The 18486-nt window shown below is 39.7% G+C and overlaps 1 protein-coding gene across 1 annotated transcript in view; it reads right to left on the reverse strand.

Moving 5' to 3' along the window:
• The window catches only part of LOC142097105 (cytochrome P450 4A6-like), a 52189-nt gene extending 36561 nt beyond the window's left edge, over positions 1–15628 (reverse strand). The window contains exon 1 of the mRNA XM_075178697.1: positions 15416–15628. Coding sequence (XP_075034798.1) covers positions 15416–15613 — 198 coding nt within the window. The 5' untranslated portion in view covers positions 15614–15628. The remainder of the gene's footprint in view (positions 1–15415) is intronic.
• Positions 15629–18486: the final 2858 nt, after the last annotated feature.

An 18486-nucleotide genomic window follows, 5' to 3' on the forward strand; every position in this document is an offset into this window, starting at 1 on the left:
CAGCAGAAGACAATATCTTACGGATCATAACAAAAGAGACCTTGTGCCCACTGATCCCCGAGTCTGAGATCTCTTCCCAATCAGTTTCTTGTTTTGAATGAGCAGAATTTTCAGAGTCTACTAATGTAGATTATTCAGAGAAGATCCCAGTGAGATGAGCGTACAGACAAATTATGATATCTTAAGGGTATTACGGAGAGAATTTAGAAAATGTTTTAGCTATAACTCTTCATACACATTTAGATCTGAGGACTGATACATCTGGGTCAGGTCTGCTAATAAGTACCAGGTCTCTGCGCCACATAAGTCCATCATAAAATACTTACCAAGTTCTGGGGAAAATGATAGTATTCCAAAGAGGTGTCAGTAGTGAAGGGGTGTAACAAGTTATATATGTATGAGTAGGGGATGATGGAGTATTTTCTGGTAGGTATACCAGAAACATAAACATTGTATCCGGCCCAAACTCCATGGCTCGGACTTGTTTTTCCAGCACATCCCACAGATGCTCAATCGGATTGAGATCTGGGGAATTTGGAGGCCAAGTCAACACCTTGATACACCTTCATACTGAGCACAACCTGCATTTGTTTTAACATGCACGAAATTCAGGCACACACGCCCTAAATCAACTAGGAGCGGATCTGAAGATACGAGCACTGATGAATTCAGGTGTAGGTCCGCTCTGCACTAATACACAGACACTGCAGGATACATCCGATGCCTAGGTGGGATATAAATTTGCATAAGAAAGCACAGGAAAAAAAAATAATGTAACCTGTTAATAATAAAGGCATTAGTGACAAAACAGTTTTAAAAAAAGTGGGTTTTTTTTATTTATTTATTTTCCATGAAACACATTTATCAGAATGTCTTAATATCTACTGAACATAAAATACATTTTTACAGTTGTTTCTGATTGCAAACACATGTTATAGCATGCATACAAGGCTATCATCACAAGTGATAGGGACTTAGACTAGCCCTGTAGCTGGAGCAAGACATACCGCAGAAAAACAAGTACTTTTGAGCTGCCCAAAGCTTGATTCGGATGTAGATGCCGCGTTCGAGTTTGGCACGTCCTTGCTGTACAGTAACTACGAGAATACACCCCGTTCCCCGCCCCCAGTTCACTCCCTGAAATTGTAAATTATAGAGAGTGTCCTCTGAAGATGAATTGAACAATGCTGCGTTTTGTTGAGTATGGTCCATTTCTGGGCATGAGCCGATCAAACTTGCAGCAGGACCAGAAAGCTAAGGACAGGGATAATAGGAAGATTTAGGTTTTGGCTGGGTTTATTTTAAAATCAAAACAAAGATGAGGGGAGAGAGAGGCTCCCTCTGGTACATATACAAATGGAAAAGGATGGAAAAATGCATCCATTGACCATGACTGGGACAGAGGGTTTGCTATACAAAGCTGAACCGCTTGTAAGACTCCTAGCCTGAACACCATAAGAGGCAAGAGCTCTTATCATAAATGGCCGGCAAATGCTGTCAAAGGAGAGGACGCGAGATGGCACCCGGCACTCATGGTGAATTAATGTCTATGATCCTCCTGGTGTTGTCTGTGGCTTGGCGGCTAGAGACAAAGCCTACGTGATCCCTGATGGAACAAATATAGTAAAACAGCATTAAGTCTGTTAGCTAGTACTTTAGCAAAATGTTCAAATCTACATTTAGATGAGCCAGAAGCTGCCACAGGGGTTTACCTCCTTTAGGGGAATTTTGGCACTGTGGCTTGATGAAAGGTCCTAGGAGTTAAAGAGTGTTGTCAGCATGGGGACAAGGATCCAGCAGTTTATAGTACAGGGCAGGGAGACCATCTGGGCCTGGAGCTAAGGCCACATTCGTGGACCGAAGGACGTCTTCTGTTTCCTTCTCAGATACTTGTGATGTTATCACACCAAGAATCACCAAACCATAATCACACCCAGAGTTACAAAACTGAGATCACACCAAGAGTCAACAAACCGCGATGACACCAGGAGTCACCAAACCATGATCACACCAAGAGTTACAAAAGTGAGATCACACCAGGAGTCACAAAACTGAGATCAGACCAGGAGTGAACAAACCGCGATGACACCAGGAGTTACCAAACCATGATCACACCAGGAGTTACAAAACTGAGATCACACCAAGAGTTACAAAACTGAGATAAGACCAGGAGTGAACAAACCGCGATAACACCAGGAGTCAACAAACCGCGACGACACCAGGAGACACCAAACCATGATCACACCAAGAGTTACAAAAGTGAGATCAAGCCAGGAGTCACAAAACTGAGATCAGACCAGGAGTGAACAAACCACAATGACACCAGGAGTCACCAAACCATGATCACATCAAGAGTTACACAACTGAGATCACACCAGGAGTCAACAAACTGCGATGACATCAGGAGTCATCAAACCATGATCACATCAAGAGTTACACAACTGAGATCACACCAGGAGTCAACAAACTGCGATGACACCAGGAGTCATCAAACCATGATCACACCAGGAGTCACAAAACTGAGATCAGACCAGGAGTGAACAAACCGCGATGACACCAGGAGTCACCAAACCATGATCACACCAGGAGTTACAAAACAAAGATCACACCAAGAGTTACAAAACTGAGATAAGACCAGGAGTGAACAAACCGCGATGACACCAGCAGTCAACAAACCGCAATGACACCAGGAGTCAATAAACCATGATCACACCAAGAGTTACAGAACTGAGGTCACACAAAGAGTCACAAAACTGAGATCAGACCAGGAGTGAACAAACCACGATGACACCAGGAGTCACCAAACCATAATCACACCAAGAGTTACAAAACTGAGATCAGACCAGGAGTGAACAAATAGCAATGACACCAGGAGTCACCAAACCATGATCACACCAAGAGTTACAAAACTGAGATAAGACCAGGAGTGAACAAACCGCGATGACACCAGCAGTCAACAAACCGCAATGACACCAGGAGTCAACAAACCATGATCACACCAAGAGTTACAGGACTGAGGTCACACAAAGAGTCACAAAACTGAGATCAGACCAGGAGTGAACAAACCGCGAAGACACCAGGAGTCACCAAACATGATCAAGAGTTACAAAACTGAGATCACACCAAGAGTTACAAAACTGAGATCACACCAGGAGTCAACAAACCGCGATGACACCGGGGGGTAAATGTATCAAGGTCCGATTTTTTCAGCGTTTTAAAATCGCGGCAAATTGCGGGTGATAACCTGCGATTTTAGTCCCCAAGTCACCAGATGTATTAAACTGCGATTTTTACTCTGATCTTAAAAATCACTGGGGATTTGCTGCCCCTGTCTATACAGCCGGAGGTCCAGCGGCTGTTAAAAGTGTAAAAACAGATAAAAGTTTTAAAAACCCTAGTACTGCCAGACTACTGCTGGTTGCGTGAAAATCGAGAAAAAAAACTAGCGGGCGCCCCTTTAGGGACCTTGTGGGCTGTAGGTAGTAGGGTAATAACGGTGAAAAATCAGTAAAAAAAACAAAACATACGCCATTTTGTTTTGTGGAACTACAAGTCCCAGCCAGCCCGGGATGCCATAAACAGTGTGGACATGCTGATGCTTGTATAACTACAAGCACCAACATACCCATGGCACCTAGGGCATGTTGGCACTTGGAGAACCACAATTACCAACATGCCCTGACACCCATGGCTGGCTGAGACCTGTAGTCAGGGCCGCCGAGAGGGGGGGGGGGCGAGTGCATTTTACCATTTTACTTTTTTTTTTTCCATTTTTTATTTTGCAATCTGTTTTTGTTTTTTTTGGAGGGGGATGGGGGGGTTCCGTTGGTGGCGGTAGCTGGAAGAAAGAAAAAAAAACAAAAAACATACTTACGCGATCGCGGCGGCGTCCATCCTCTGCTCTCTTATCCATTCACACTGACTGTCGGACGTGACGTCATCAAGTCACGCCCGGCAGTCAGTGAGGAGCGCCGCAGCCAGGACCAAGTCAGAGGAATGAAGAGAAGACAGAAGAGAAGAAGAGAAAAGAAAGAAGCTGACAAAGGTAAGTCAAGAAATGGAGAGGCAAGGGGAGGAAAGAACAGAAAGGGATAGTGCTATAAAGAAGGGGGAGAGAGGCACAGAGAAAAATAAAAGGGGGAGAGAGGCACAGAGGAAAATAAAAGGGGAAGAGAGGCACAAAGGAAAATAAAAGGGGAAGAGAGGCACAAAGGAAAATAAAAGGGGGAGAGAGGCACAGAGGAAAATAAAAGGGGAAGAGAGGCACAAAGGAAAATAAAAGGGGAAAAGAGGCACAAAGGAAAATAAAAGGGGAAGAGAGGCACAAAGGAAAATAAAATAAAAGGGGAAGAGAGGCACAAAGGAAAATAAAAGGGGAAGAGAGGCACAAAGGAAAATAAAAGGGGAAGAGAGGCACAAAGGAAAATAATAGGGGGAGAGAGGCACAGAGTGAAAAAGAAGGGGGGAGAGCAGCATGGAGGGCACAGTGTGAGCATAAGGGGGCACAGTGTAGTTGTGAAGAAGGGGTACAGTAATGTGTGTGTGATGGCACAGGGGGCTTGTTGCAATGTAGTGAGTGTGAAGTAGGTGGTGGCTAATTAATGGGTGCTATTTTGTTTGTAGGGTGATGGTGAGGCAATTTAATAGTGGGGACTATTAATTTAAGATGGGGTGGTTTGGGGGCTATTGAATGTTGGGGTGAGTTTGGAGAGAATGAGGTCTATTTATTAAATGTGACTATGAATTATTTAATGGCAGTGATGGTTGCGGGAAATAGGTATTGCTGGGGCTGTTTGCAGGAAGGGAAATAGGTTTATTTATTAAATGTGAATACTATTATTTTAATGTTGGGGCTGGAAGAAGGCCTAATTATTAATCGTGGGTGCTATTGATTTAACGCCGGTGCTGGCTGTAATGTTCTAAATGTAGCCATTTTTTTTCCCAAATAGGTCTTCCAACATTCCAGGATCCGGACCTACCGCAACTAAAGAAAGCAGCAGGTGGTGAAAGTGAGAAGAACAGGTAGGAGAGAGCAGCAGAGTGTGTGAAATGTTGTGATTCTAGTAGGGACAATGGCAATTTTTGGTGAGTGTTGTGCCCAATGTAAGGTGCAGGCCAAGACTGAACTCTTTGTGTACACACTGCATTCTTTCTATACTACACTGTGGCGCTAGATGTCTTAAAAGTCAGGAGTGCTGGGACATATGTCACGCTCTGGTGAATTCAGGGCCTAGTGATTTTGATGTGCTAGCTACGCCCCAACGGCGCATTGACACGCCCCTGAATGTATGACCACTCCCCCAAATTTTTTGCACCGCTTACTCGACTATGAGGGGGGCCCCATGAATTTGTTGTACCGGGGCCCTGAATTCCTCTTGGCAGCCCTGCCTGTAGTTCCACAAAAAAAGTAAAAAAAATACACAACTCCCTGTTTACAACCCCACACATATATTAAAAATAATAAAACCCCAATAAAAACAATACACATCCTCATAAATACCACATATATTTATTAAAAATAAGATAGCCCTAAAATACTTACCAATCAGAATTCTTCTTCCGTCAGCAGCTTTTAATGCAAAAATGCTTGAACCATGTCCAAAATATTTTGTAATTCCAAAGTCCAGCTTGAAATGTCCCAAATAAATTGTAATTCCAAAGTTCCCATTTGTAAATATCTTCTGTTCTTCTTGGCCAAAAAGGCCCCCTTGTTGCTAGCAGTTTTCTTTTCTTCAGCCCAGGAGGGGCCCCATATTTGTAATCCAAATCCGGAACATGCTTGAAAACAATAATAAACCCAGTTTGCAGAAGACGCAACTTCTGCTTGTACAGTGTACAAGCAGACCGACGCTACTGAATATAATCCAGCCACGAGGTCTATTTATAGTCTATGGGGAATCCCCATGGCAGCGTGGCAAATCCCCATAGAGTATTTATATATTATTTATATAGATATTTACAAGCAGGGACATTTGGAATTATAAATTATTTATGGACATTTCACACATGGACTTTGGAAGTACATATTGGGACATGGTTTACAAGCATTTTTGGATTAAAAGCTGCTGACAAAAGAAGAAGAGATCTGATTGGTAAGTATATTGGGGTTTTCTTATTGTTAATAAAAGTATGTGGTATGAATGAGGGTGTTTACTGTATTTATTGGGGATTTATTATTTTTAATAAAAGTATTTGGTTTTAATGAGGGTTTAGTGGGGGTTTTTTAATTTTTTTTTGTAGAACTACAGGTTTCAGCCAGCCATGGGTGTCAGGGCATGTTGGTACTTGTGGTTCTCCAAGTGCCAGCATGCCCTGGCTGCCATGGGTATGTTGATGCTTGTAGTTATACAAGCATCAGCATGCCCATACTGTTTAGAGCACCCTGGCATGGCTGGGACTTGTAGTTCCAAAAAACAAAATGGCGTCTGTTTGGTTTTTTTACATTATTTTTGCCATTATTACCCTACACCCACAGCCCACAGGGATAGGAAGTACCCTAGAGTGCTTTCAGCACTGGGCTGGGTCTTCAGAGTCACCAAACCATGATCACACCAAGAGTCACCAAACCATGATCAAACCGGGAGTCACCAAACCGAGATCACTCCAAGAGTCACTAAACCGTGATCACAACAGGAGTCACCAAACCGTGATCACAGCGGGAGTCGCCAAACCATGATCTCACCAGGAGTCACCAAACCGAGATCACACCAAGAGTCACCAAACCATGATCACACTGGGAGTCACCAAACCATGATTACAACAGGAGTCACCAAACTGTGATCACAGTGGGAGTCACCAAACCAAGATTACACCGGGAGTCACCAAACCACAATCATACAGGGAGTCACCAAACCATGATTACACCGGGAGCAGGGCCATCTTAACAACATTATGGGCCCCCGGGCAAAGCAGTGCACCGGGGCCCCTAGATATAGACTGTCAAAGTAACTTTTAGCAGAACTAACAGAAATACATATGAATTCACATAGAACACTAAAATATAGAACCAATGTATTATTAAGACCTGTACTTTTAAGAAGACGAACTTTACCCTAGTTTTAGCTGAAAAAACAACTTATGTAATATTACTAATGAAACACAGGTTTTTAGTAATTTTCCAGTTCTGCACACTTCAGGAGAAAAACAGATTAGATCATGGTCATATGATGATTAAGCAATCATCTCCGGATATGTCCATATGCTGACCATCCAATAGAACATGTTATTTTAATGATAAAGTGCCAGCAGTGATGTAAGCTGGGAAGGTGTGTTTTAAAGTAAGAAGGAGTTACATATCCTATAAAAGAATTAGTTAATCGGATACAGGGGATCAATTGGCATTCTGAGACCCTGGATGTACTGCTTCGTCCAGTATGGCTGTATCTATGTACTATATCTTTTTAATATATTATAGAAATATTATATTATGGAGACCTGCTCATCTCATTTATTATTTAAAGAGACGGAAAGAAAATAACTTAGACAAGCTGGGGGCTCGGTCCTATCAATATCACATACCACACCTTACTCTCTTCATGACTGATTCGACACGGGGGACGATTTGATGACCTACACTCCTCTGCACTGGTGAGTATCAGATGTAAATATATCTATGTATATCTGTGCTCCTAAGTGTATCGAGGTACCGAAGCAGTTAGTGAAGTGAGGGTGGGGGTGGATGCTGATATGTAAAGTAACCTAGGACCTCATTGCTAAATGTGTAGTAGTTAATTAAATGTGTTTCTGCAGAAACTTAGTAACTTAAGAAAATATTGTTGTTTTGAATGTTGCTAAAATGTGCTTTTTTCCAGAGTGGATTGGCCACCCATATCTGGCAAAAGACATTTTAGTGTTTTAGTGTTGTAACACTGTTTATACTTGTTTGCAAAGTTAAGAGATGTGACTTGCAAAGTTAATTTGTTAAATGAAATGCTTTTGCAGTATAGGCTGATGACCTATATTTGGCAGAAAGCGTTGTGATGTTTTGTGATCTATTCGGTAGACTTATTTGAGGAAAAAATAAGTTATAATATACGAGTAGAAATGCCAGTTTCTCATGATGGACGCATCCCTGGTGAATTGAGACTTTAAGTCAGGATAAAGTCTGCTTTTCATAAGGAGAGAAAGGGCGTGGCTCCCCGGGCAAATAAGTGTGTGCCTATAGAGTTTAAATCCTGATTTCATGAAAACTCTAATAAAGGGGATGTGAACCTAGACGTAACGAGAGATTAAATTCTCTTATAAGAGTAAAGTGAAAAAAATAAGACGTTAAAAATGTTATTCAATTATTAGCTGTTAATAACTGACATGAGCAGTAAAAAAAAAAATGAGCATAAATAAAATGCAAAGGAAAGCAGTATAATGATACAGCCAGTGCGCAGCGTATAGTATTAAGACTGAATGGGTTTGAGTTTTTTTTAAAAAATGAAGTTTTGTTTTATACATCTGTCTCGTACTTCTGTTATCCATACTGATACTCAGCTCTATTGCAGTAAATGCTGGACATTTACAGAAATGAAATAAGTTTGTTTTGTGAAGACAATAGGCTAAAGATAGTCTGATTTTTTTTAGTGCCTGTTAAGACTTGTGTAATGATTATATGTGGTTTTAAAGCATAGATAAATGTCTTGTTGCAAGTGTTAAAGTCTTTTAAGCTTATCTTGTAAGCGTGCATGCCAGAGGTTTTTTTTTTTTGTGTGTTTGTGATTTCAGTGAAACATCTGGTTTTGATAAGCGTAGTCCGTTATGAGAAAATGGTGTGTATAATTTTCAAAATGGCACGGAGATATATATTGTCAGAAAATATGTTGGTTTTATGAATCTGGAAGATGTACAGATTAAATTTAATGTTTAAATACATTTTTATGGAGGTATTAAGTAAATAAATAGTATTTGTCAGTTTTATAGCGAGCAACAGCAAAAGACAGGGGCACACCCAGAGTGGAAGGGACTTTGTTGATTGAATCGGCAGAAAGGCATGAGATGAATATTTAAATAAGGTCTTTAATGTGTATTAAATAGTGAAATAGTTTAATAAGTGGAATAGTTGTGATTTGAAATACGGCAAACAAAATCTGTGTTATGTTAACTTTATCAGAAAATAGTTGCATTGAAAATGATAGTGGTTTGAAAATGGCACCTGTGTAGTGATTTATATAGGGAGATTGAGAAATATTAACTGCGTCAGTGATGCATTCGTGTTTTTTGAGGTTTCGCCATTTTGCAAAAATGTCTCTCCTCCCATCTCCCACGTCTGATGGAATGGGGCGGATTTTTCATTTGTCTTGCCAAGAGGAGGAGTTCAGTATATGGAAAATTTTCTGTGTTCTGAGCTTTGTATCATCGAACGGATAAAGGACTGGACCCCACCCTGCATACCAATGCAGATCTCAGTCATAGATTGCGCAGCAATGATTTTTAATGCTAATAAGAAGTATTCAGAATATTGTTTTTGCTGTTGCCAACAGGGGGGTTCAATCTTTATAAAGCTTTATAGACAGTTCTAATTATTTGTTATAATGTGTGCAGAATAATTTGCAATCTTTTGTACCCACAGGAGACAAGAAAACCGGAATATGTGAATGATTTTCTGCAGTGAAGAAACAAAATAATTATTGTGTTTTCTTTCAGAAGTATCCAAGAAGGAGAAAATTCATTTATCTATTAAAAAAGATTAAATTGTTGGACACCTGGCCAGAGATATTTAGATTTCCTAAAGGGTGGTCCTGATATTTGAACACCCTCTACCTCAGAATAATGAGAGGAAAAATAAATAAATAAAAGCAATACATTTATTTCTTGATATGTCACAATTCTGTAGCCAGTGAATATTAGGATTTTCAGCCACAGCTGTATGCTGTATGAAGTTGAAAAACATTATCTAGCATACACTCCTTAATACATTGAGGCAGTTGAAAAGATTAAAAGACTCTACCCCTGCATCAGGCATCTAAAATTATAAGAACTGTTTTCTTTTGTACTGAAGATAACACTGTTTTAGGATATTTAGAAGATAATTAGTATACCATTAGATAGATAGCAAAAGCATTAACTTCATGTTTAAGGTTTATAGCCATAGGAGCTATTATTGTGGAACAGACACAGGATATTGTGTTGCAGTGTGGGTTACATTTGTTTGTCCCTCGTGTTGTCACACAACTCCTGAATAATGCACAGACTAGACATGTGCCTGTAGCATGGTTTATACAATGGGAAATTAAAATTAAATTAAATTGCATTAATTCTTCTAACATCACAATATGCAAATGTCAGAATTTAAATTTTGCTACATCATTGCTTAGAAACCTTACATGACAAGGAAGGCAATGAGCATTATTGAATTAAGTAAATGTGTAAGTTTTTTTTCTGTATTACCAGACATTTCTGAGACTACATTGGAGAATTTAGATTAAAGTTTTTTTACTGATGAAATTGTTTTATAGATAAACGCATGATGAGCTCACTAGTGACAGTGACAGGATGTGCAATCACTGTACATAATGAGATAACAGCACTCATCAAAGCATGTCAACTAGGTAAAGGAAAACATTTACACAGATTTATGTTACGTGTAGTAACTCAATACCGTAGTTTATGATTTTGGAATTATTTGAAGATATAGGGGGTTACCTAACATTAACAGGAACACCTATATAACATGCACAAACAGTCAAGCAACTGATAAGAGGCTATACAGTTGCCAAAAGAGGTTGAAGCCATTAAGTGCCAGGCACATACCAAACAGACAGATAAAGTCTTACTAGAATATAAAAAAATAAAGTGGAAGTTACTCAATTAATTTATAGGGTATAGCAGGTGTTTGAAAGGGGTTGGGTTATCCTTAAAGGAACGGATACACAGAGAGATCTCCCAGTACACTGCTATAGCCAGCAACAGATCTGCAAGAAAATATACTAGCAGACTCAGCAACTCGAGAAAGGCCACATATCCAATTGATGATTTTTAATGATATCACATTTGAGAATTTACAACAATGTCAGTAAAAGGCTATATTGAATGAAATTTGGGTAAATATAGAAAATAAACCAGTAGCATTAAAAATGTTGTTACTATCTTTACAGAAAGTGTTCATGCGTTAGTTAGTACACATGGGAGCAGATAACAAGACTAAAATTGTTATATCTTGTTGGAATGCCCAGACATATTACATATGCTAAGTTTAAATGGGAAATGTGATAATTTGTCTTAAGAAGAATGAAGGAAAGATAATGTCTACTAAGGTCAGATAGTTGTCTAATATAACCTTTTCAAATGTTTACAAATTAGTGTATTGATTTTATTTAATTAAGAGAAAAGAGTTAAGAGTATGTGTTAGTTTGTATTGATCTGTGTTGGTGAGATGAGGCCTAGTTAATTGCCTCAGACATAGTACAACTTATTGCTAAGAAGATTTTGCCAGAATTTGTATGTAGATGTAGTTCACCCAGAGAGTGGACTCATTTCAGAAAAAAAGTGTTTTAAAGAATGTGTAATATGATGGTAATATATTCAAACTTTATGCACTATATCATTCTCAAGCATCAGAGAAAGTTGAAATAATAAATGGAGTAATTAAATAATAACTAGGCTTACTAAAGAAACAGGAATGGCACTTCTTTAGTTTATAATGGTATTGGAATCACTTCTAAATCTCTTCTCAATCTCTCTCCATATGAACTGTTATTGGAAGTCAGCCAAGATACATTATTAATCCACAGACTTCAAGCTGCATCATGATCTAACTGTGCAATATGTCATACAGTTGTCTGAACAGTTGCAGAAGCTTCAGAAGGTCCAGAAGAACACATGAATACAACTTAGAGACTATTTTATGGTAAGGAATCTCTTACACTCTGGTTCCCTTACAGATCGATGAGATGGTCCTGCTAAAGACAAGTTCTATAACGACTGATACTGCCGTAAAAGTTGCAGAGAAAGACATTTGGATCCATAGTTCCCATTGCAAACAGGTCAAAGACCCAAGCTTAAAGGAACCAAAGGACTCAAAACTGAATACAGATAAAGAGACTGAGTTATGTTTAAAAGAACTCTTCAATCAAGATGGAAGTGATGATGTATAATCAGCTACAAGGCTATCGACTTATGATGCAAAGAAAATTCAACCTTGCTGCCTTTCTTATAGGAACAATGATATGTGAAGCGTCAACATGTTATTTATATATTTTGGAAAGGAATTGAGGAGAAGGTGGTAAGGTGATAGCCCATCTGATATATTAGATGAGGATGATTTTAATAAGAGCATTTCTGCTTCTTTTCTAAACAGGAAAACCAGAGAATTCAGAAATTGTAAAGGATTACCACCAATTCCAAAATGTATTTGTGAGTATTGTGGTCCTCCACCAAAAAAAAGGTGTTTAATATGGTGGACTGATAATAATGAATATTGCTGGAGAGAATATCCAGTGGACCGATAGTATGTTATATTAAGTGAAATGTTAGGAGTTACAAATTGTTGGGCGTGTACTAATACTCTTTTATTGAGTAAAAATATGCCAATGTTACCATTTCCAGTACCTTATGAAGAATGACACACATTAGTCCTAATGTAATATGTCAAGGACATAAGTGAGATTTTAGTGATTATGGTCGAATTGTTGAAAATATATATATAACTTGACTTAATCTCCGGGTTTAGCACCACAGATAACTGAATACATTTTTTATGTTTAATAAAGCAATAAATAAGGTTAAAAGGATAACACCTCAGATAAAGGACAGCATCAGGTATATACATTGCTGCCGTAAAGCAATAAGTACTTAAAGTTGTAAGAATTAGCATGAATAAGTGTGATACAGTGGTTATAGTGCTCGAACCATATGTGCCGAGTGTAAAGAACCGTGTACGTTTGATGTAGACAGAGATTTAGAAATTACATAAAATAAGAAAGCTAAATTAAAGATAGAGCTTCAAACGGGATGTAACTACATTTGAAAGGTATAACACCGAAGCACTAAAGAGTAAAATATGTACACAATGCATTTTGTATTAGTATAATTAACTTTTTAAGCATACACTACCAGAACCAGACTTAGGCGAAAAGATACTAGATAAGAAATGTCACGTGGGGATGATAATCTCAACCATGGTGTTAGAATATTATGGTTCATTTATTTTACCAGGAAACATTTATTATACAAACATATATTAAAAATATGCAATTAAATGGTTATTAATTAGGAATTATGCTGTTTAAGAAGAGTGGTTCCTCGGTTTTATACAGTGTTGAATGATGAGCTGAAAGAGATATTAATAATAAAAATATGTTCTACTCATTAATAAGTCAGTAAGACATAAAATGGGAATAAATATTGATAATATGTTTACTTATGGAAATTAGGAAATTATAGATTTATGAAATTGAACGTTTTCCAGGAGTTAATTGATGAGACTGAAATTTATCATGATAATTTTCATTATGTTGGACTTGAATTACAGGTATTTAAATATGAACTTTTACAACGTTGAGTAGTTTTGGACTATTTAACAGCTCAAACAGGAGGATAAAGTTTAATCCTTGAGACGGAACTTGGAGTCCATTGTTTATTACCTAATCAACGACACTTCCGATCCACAAGCTATAATTACACGTTATATAAACAACACCTATAATATGAAGAAGGATTTTAATGACAAAATTATTATAAAGACTTTTAAAATGATTCATCATGGACATGATTATATCCAAGTATATGGTTTTTTGGACTTGAAAAGTGGCCATCAAACCAAATGTATATTTACATGAAATTTATTGTGATAATAATTCTGACAATATTGTTTCTGTATACTTGTTTAAAGTATGGGTTGTATCGTATACAAATATTTGGCAGAGTCAAACCAATCCGAGAACATCAGTGCTGGCAGAAATATATACTCCTATTCAATTAAGTATAGTCACATGAAAACGTATCTTTTATGTGAATACAAAAGGGAGGGACTGTCAAAGTACCTTTTAGCAGAACTAACAGAAATACATATGAATTCACATAGAACACTAATATATAGAACCAATGTATTATTAAGACCTGTACTTTTAAGAAGACGAACTTTACCCTAGTTTTAGCTGGAAAAACAACTTATGTAATATTACTAATGAAACACAGGTTTTTAGTAATTTTCCAGTTCTGCACACTTCAGGAGAAAAACAGATTAGATCATGGTCATATGATGATTAAGCAATCATCTCCGGATATGTCCATATGCTGACCATCCAATAGAACATGTTATTTTATTGATAAAGTGCCAGCAGTGATGTAAGCTGGGAAGGTGTGTTTTAATGTAAGAAGGAGTTACATATCCTATAAATGAATGAGTTAATCGGATATAGGGGGTCAATTGGCATTCTGAGACCCTGGATGTACTGCTTCGTCCAGTATGGCTGTATCTATGTATTATATCTTTTTAATATATTATAGAAATATTATATTTTGGAAACCTGCTCATCTCATTTATTATTTAAAGAGACGGAAAGAAAATAACTTAGACAAGATATAGATATATAGATGTATACAGATACAAATATAGATATAGATATATAGAGATAGAGATAGATAGATGTACTTGCTCAGTGACCCTTGTAGGTTTTTTTGCAGGATTTTTTCTTTTGCAGGATTATTTATTCTCATTAAGAGCCATGCCTATGGGGCCCTCTTGCCCATGGGGCACCCGGGCAGCTGCCCATCGTGCCCAATGGAAAAGATGGCCCTGACCGGGAGTCACCAAACCGAGATCACACCGGGAGTTATCAAACCGAGATCATTACCCTCAATCCCAATAATGGTAAATGATTTAATTGATACTTTTCAAGTCAGTGATTCTAGCACTGATCAAGTGCTGTGCAGGTATTAATTCTAGGGAAATTATTTAAAGGGACTTCAGACCCATGTCTACAGATCGGATTTATAAGATAGCAGATTATACTGAAACCTCCACTGAGTTTTTCTGAGACTTTGATTGTGTGAATGATATTTTTAAGTGCATTTAGTGAAGACTTGATCGTAACCCTGACAATTAACTTCTTATTAAAACCAGGAGACTTTCTTATGATACAAACAAGTACTTGGTTATCCTCACTAGACATCGATCTGATGCATTTAGCACTAAAGACTGTATCAGAATGTGACACAAATAACACTCTATGAGGATATATAACAGCCAGTCCTGTCATAAAAACAAATGTATCACAGTAACAGAACATGCTGAGGAATGGTTGGACTTCTACCTCTACCTTTATACACCAGCCTGTTTGCTCTACGCTGAATAAAGTAATCTTTATAACTTAACCCCTCATGAGTCTGCTCCATGCAGACTGTAACACGTACATGTAATATCTGAGGGATGATATCAGTACCTTCACCACAGTTACTACATCCCACCCTCATTCTGCACTAGACTCACCTCATTCACGTTCCCCAGCAGCCAGTGCACAGGAGGACCAGGGAACTGTCTGAAGATTGACACCTGTCTTCTCCTGGACATAAACACCTGGACAGCTTTGAAGACAGCAGACACCAGGCAGATCACAGCTGCCAGCTGCAGGTAGTGATATACATTCAGCCATGGGCTGTCTGACACCTTGTCTGCTGTCTGTGCCATGTTCCTGTGGCTCAGTGTGTGTCCCAGTGTTTATTATAACAGAGGAACCAATGACTGCAGAGATTCCACAAGCAGCCAGCACTGCCTATCACATATTGTACTGAGCACTTTACCCCGTAGGTCACTGGATAACGTTCCCAGAGATTCTGAGATCTTTTTTTAAAAAAATAACAAACAAACTGTTATTATTAGTGTGTACTTAACACTGTGCTCTGAGAACAGAACAGAGAAAACACATTTACAGTACCTGCACATTTCCTGGTGTTTGTATGGAAATTAAGGAAGTCGTGTACTGCAATTACAGTTTATTACAGTGTGACTAGGGCAGTTCATGGACATCAATCTTACACATGGTATTGGGTGCTGTAGGTGGGGATTGGCTAATAAGCCCGCCTGTAGAGAGATGTTTTGGATATATAAACTGGGCACGCTGGCACCTTTTAGGCTGGTTGCGGCATTAGAAATATCCCCCTTTATTGAGTGTCAATGATTCTAAATATTTCAGTGTTTGTTCCTTTTCTATCTACAGATGTCCTCTTTCCCCTGTCCCTCCCCTCCCCCTCCCTCTGTCCCTCCCTCTGTCCCACATAGCATATGGAATAGAATAAACTTTTCATTGAAGCAAGTTGCGTCTTCAGCCAAGTTGTTTCAGGATCCCTTCAGAGGTCCTTGTAAGTACAAGATAGGGGACAGGGTATAGCTTTCTACTAAGAACATGAAATTCCATCAGCCTTCTCTTAAGTTCGGACCCAGATACATTAGTCCATTTAAAAACCCTAAAATCACCTAACCCTAACCCTAAAAATTTATTCCACAATAGTCCCTGCCTGTCTGACTCTGAGTTCTGCCAATCACAGCCTGGTTGCTCACTACCTCCTACCATGAGTGGTAAGTTATCTAGCACTTACCACTCACCCGGGTATATGCTAGATCAACAACTGCTACTACACAAGCTGAAGTCCTGGGGGCAACCAAGTGCTGTGGAACATAACAAATTCCTTGGAAATGGGGCTGCTAAAGGTGAACATCTCATGAAGGAGTTCTAGCAGTTGAGGATCTTAACGCTACTCTGAGAATAGTTTAGTTTATGAGGGTTTCATTTCTAATATATCTTTGTATGCACCAGTCTTCACATAAACCTATAATACCACAGAAGACCTGGGAGCAACTGAGTACCGGTGATGGGTAAAAGGGGCTGCTATGGGTGAAGACCAGACTCTATAAGTTTATTAGGTGACAAACATTCCACTACTCCACAGAACAGCAGAACCAGAGAATTTATACGGCCAGTCCAGTGAATTTATCCAACAAAACAGAACAGCGGAATCAGTCCAGCACATTAAGTCAATAAGTCACAGTAAAAGAAAATGAAAGTGAAGAGAAAATGAACATATCCATAGAACTTACATTGGAGTAGCACAAGTGGTTGCTAATGGTCGCGGAGGTGACAGAGCTTGGTGATAAGAAGGGATTGCTGGTCAGGGTACCTGTGTTGATGCGGTCTCAGCGGTAACGGGGCCAGTGGAGAGGGGTATCTGCTGGAGGAGGAACCTAATGGTGAGAGGTGATGGTGGCGATGAGGTCTCAGTGGTCAGGGAGTCCCAGCAGTAACAGTCCAGTGATGAGGGGTATCTGCTGGAGAAGGAACCTATTGGAGAGAGATGATGGCGATGAGGTCTCAGTGGTCAGGGAGTCCCCATAATAATGGGGTCAGTGATGAGGGGGTCCTGGCAGTAAGAGGAGCATACTGGTGAGAGGTGATGGCAGCGATGTTGTCCCAGTGTCCAGGGAGTTCTGACGGGAATGGGGCTAATGGTGAGCGGGTTACCAGTTTTAAGAGGAACCTATTGGTGAGAGGTGATGGTGGAGATGAGATCTCAGTGGTCAGGGAGTCCTGGTAGTAAAGGTCCAGTGATAAGGGGTAAATGTGGAAAAGGAACCTATTGGTGAGAGGGGCTGGTGGGGATGAGATTTCAGTGGTCAGGGAGTCCCAGCGGTAACAGGGCCAGTGATATGGGGTATCTGCTGGAGGAGGAACCTATTGGTGAGAGGGGATTGTGGCGATGAGTTCTGAGTGGTCAAGGAGTCCCGGCAATAATGGTCCAGTGATGAGGGGTATCTGCTGAAGGAGGAACCTCTTGGTGAGAGGTGATTGTGGCGATGAGGTCTCAGTGGTCAGGGATTCCCCATGAAAATGGAGCCAGTGATGAAGGGGTCCTGGCAGTAAGAGGAGCATGCTGGGGAGAGGTGATGGCAGCGATGTTGTACCGGTTGTCAGGAAGTTTGGACGGGGATGCGGCTAGTGGCGAGGGGGTACCCAGTTATAAGAGGAACCTATTGGTGAGAGGGGATGGTGGGGATGAGGTCTCAGTGGTCAGGGAGTCCCAGCGGTAACAGGGCCAGTGATATGGGGTATCTGCTGGAGGAGGAACCTATTGGTGAGAGGGGATTGTGGCGATGAGTTCTGAGTGGTCAAGGAGTCCCGGCAATAATGGTCCAGTGATGAGGGGTATCTGCTGAAGGAGGAACCTCTTGGTGAGAGGTGATTGTGGCGATGAGGTCTCAGTGGTCAGGGATTCCCCATGAAAATGGAGCCAGTGATGAAGGGGTCCTGGCAGTAAGAGGAGCATGCTGGGGAGAGGTGATGGCAGCGATGCTGTACCAGTGGTCAGGGAGTCCCGGCAGTGATGGATATGTCCTTCGTACACATATTATTTAATTCAGAGAATGTACAGCTCCGTTTTCAATAATGTATTCGTAATTTCTCTTCTTTGAGGAACCAATTATCTATATCATCCTTTCCAGTTTCAATTATTTAAGCCCCGACAATTTATGAACATTGGGATTTACCTTGTATCTTTACCAAATATTGG

Source organism: Mixophyes fleayi, chromosome 7 (assembly GCF_038048845.1).
Source record: "Mixophyes fleayi isolate aMixFle1 chromosome 7, aMixFle1.hap1, whole genome shotgun sequence".
In the NCBI taxonomy this organism is placed as follows: Eukaryota; Metazoa; Chordata; class Amphibia; order Anura; family Limnodynastidae; genus Mixophyes; species Mixophyes fleayi.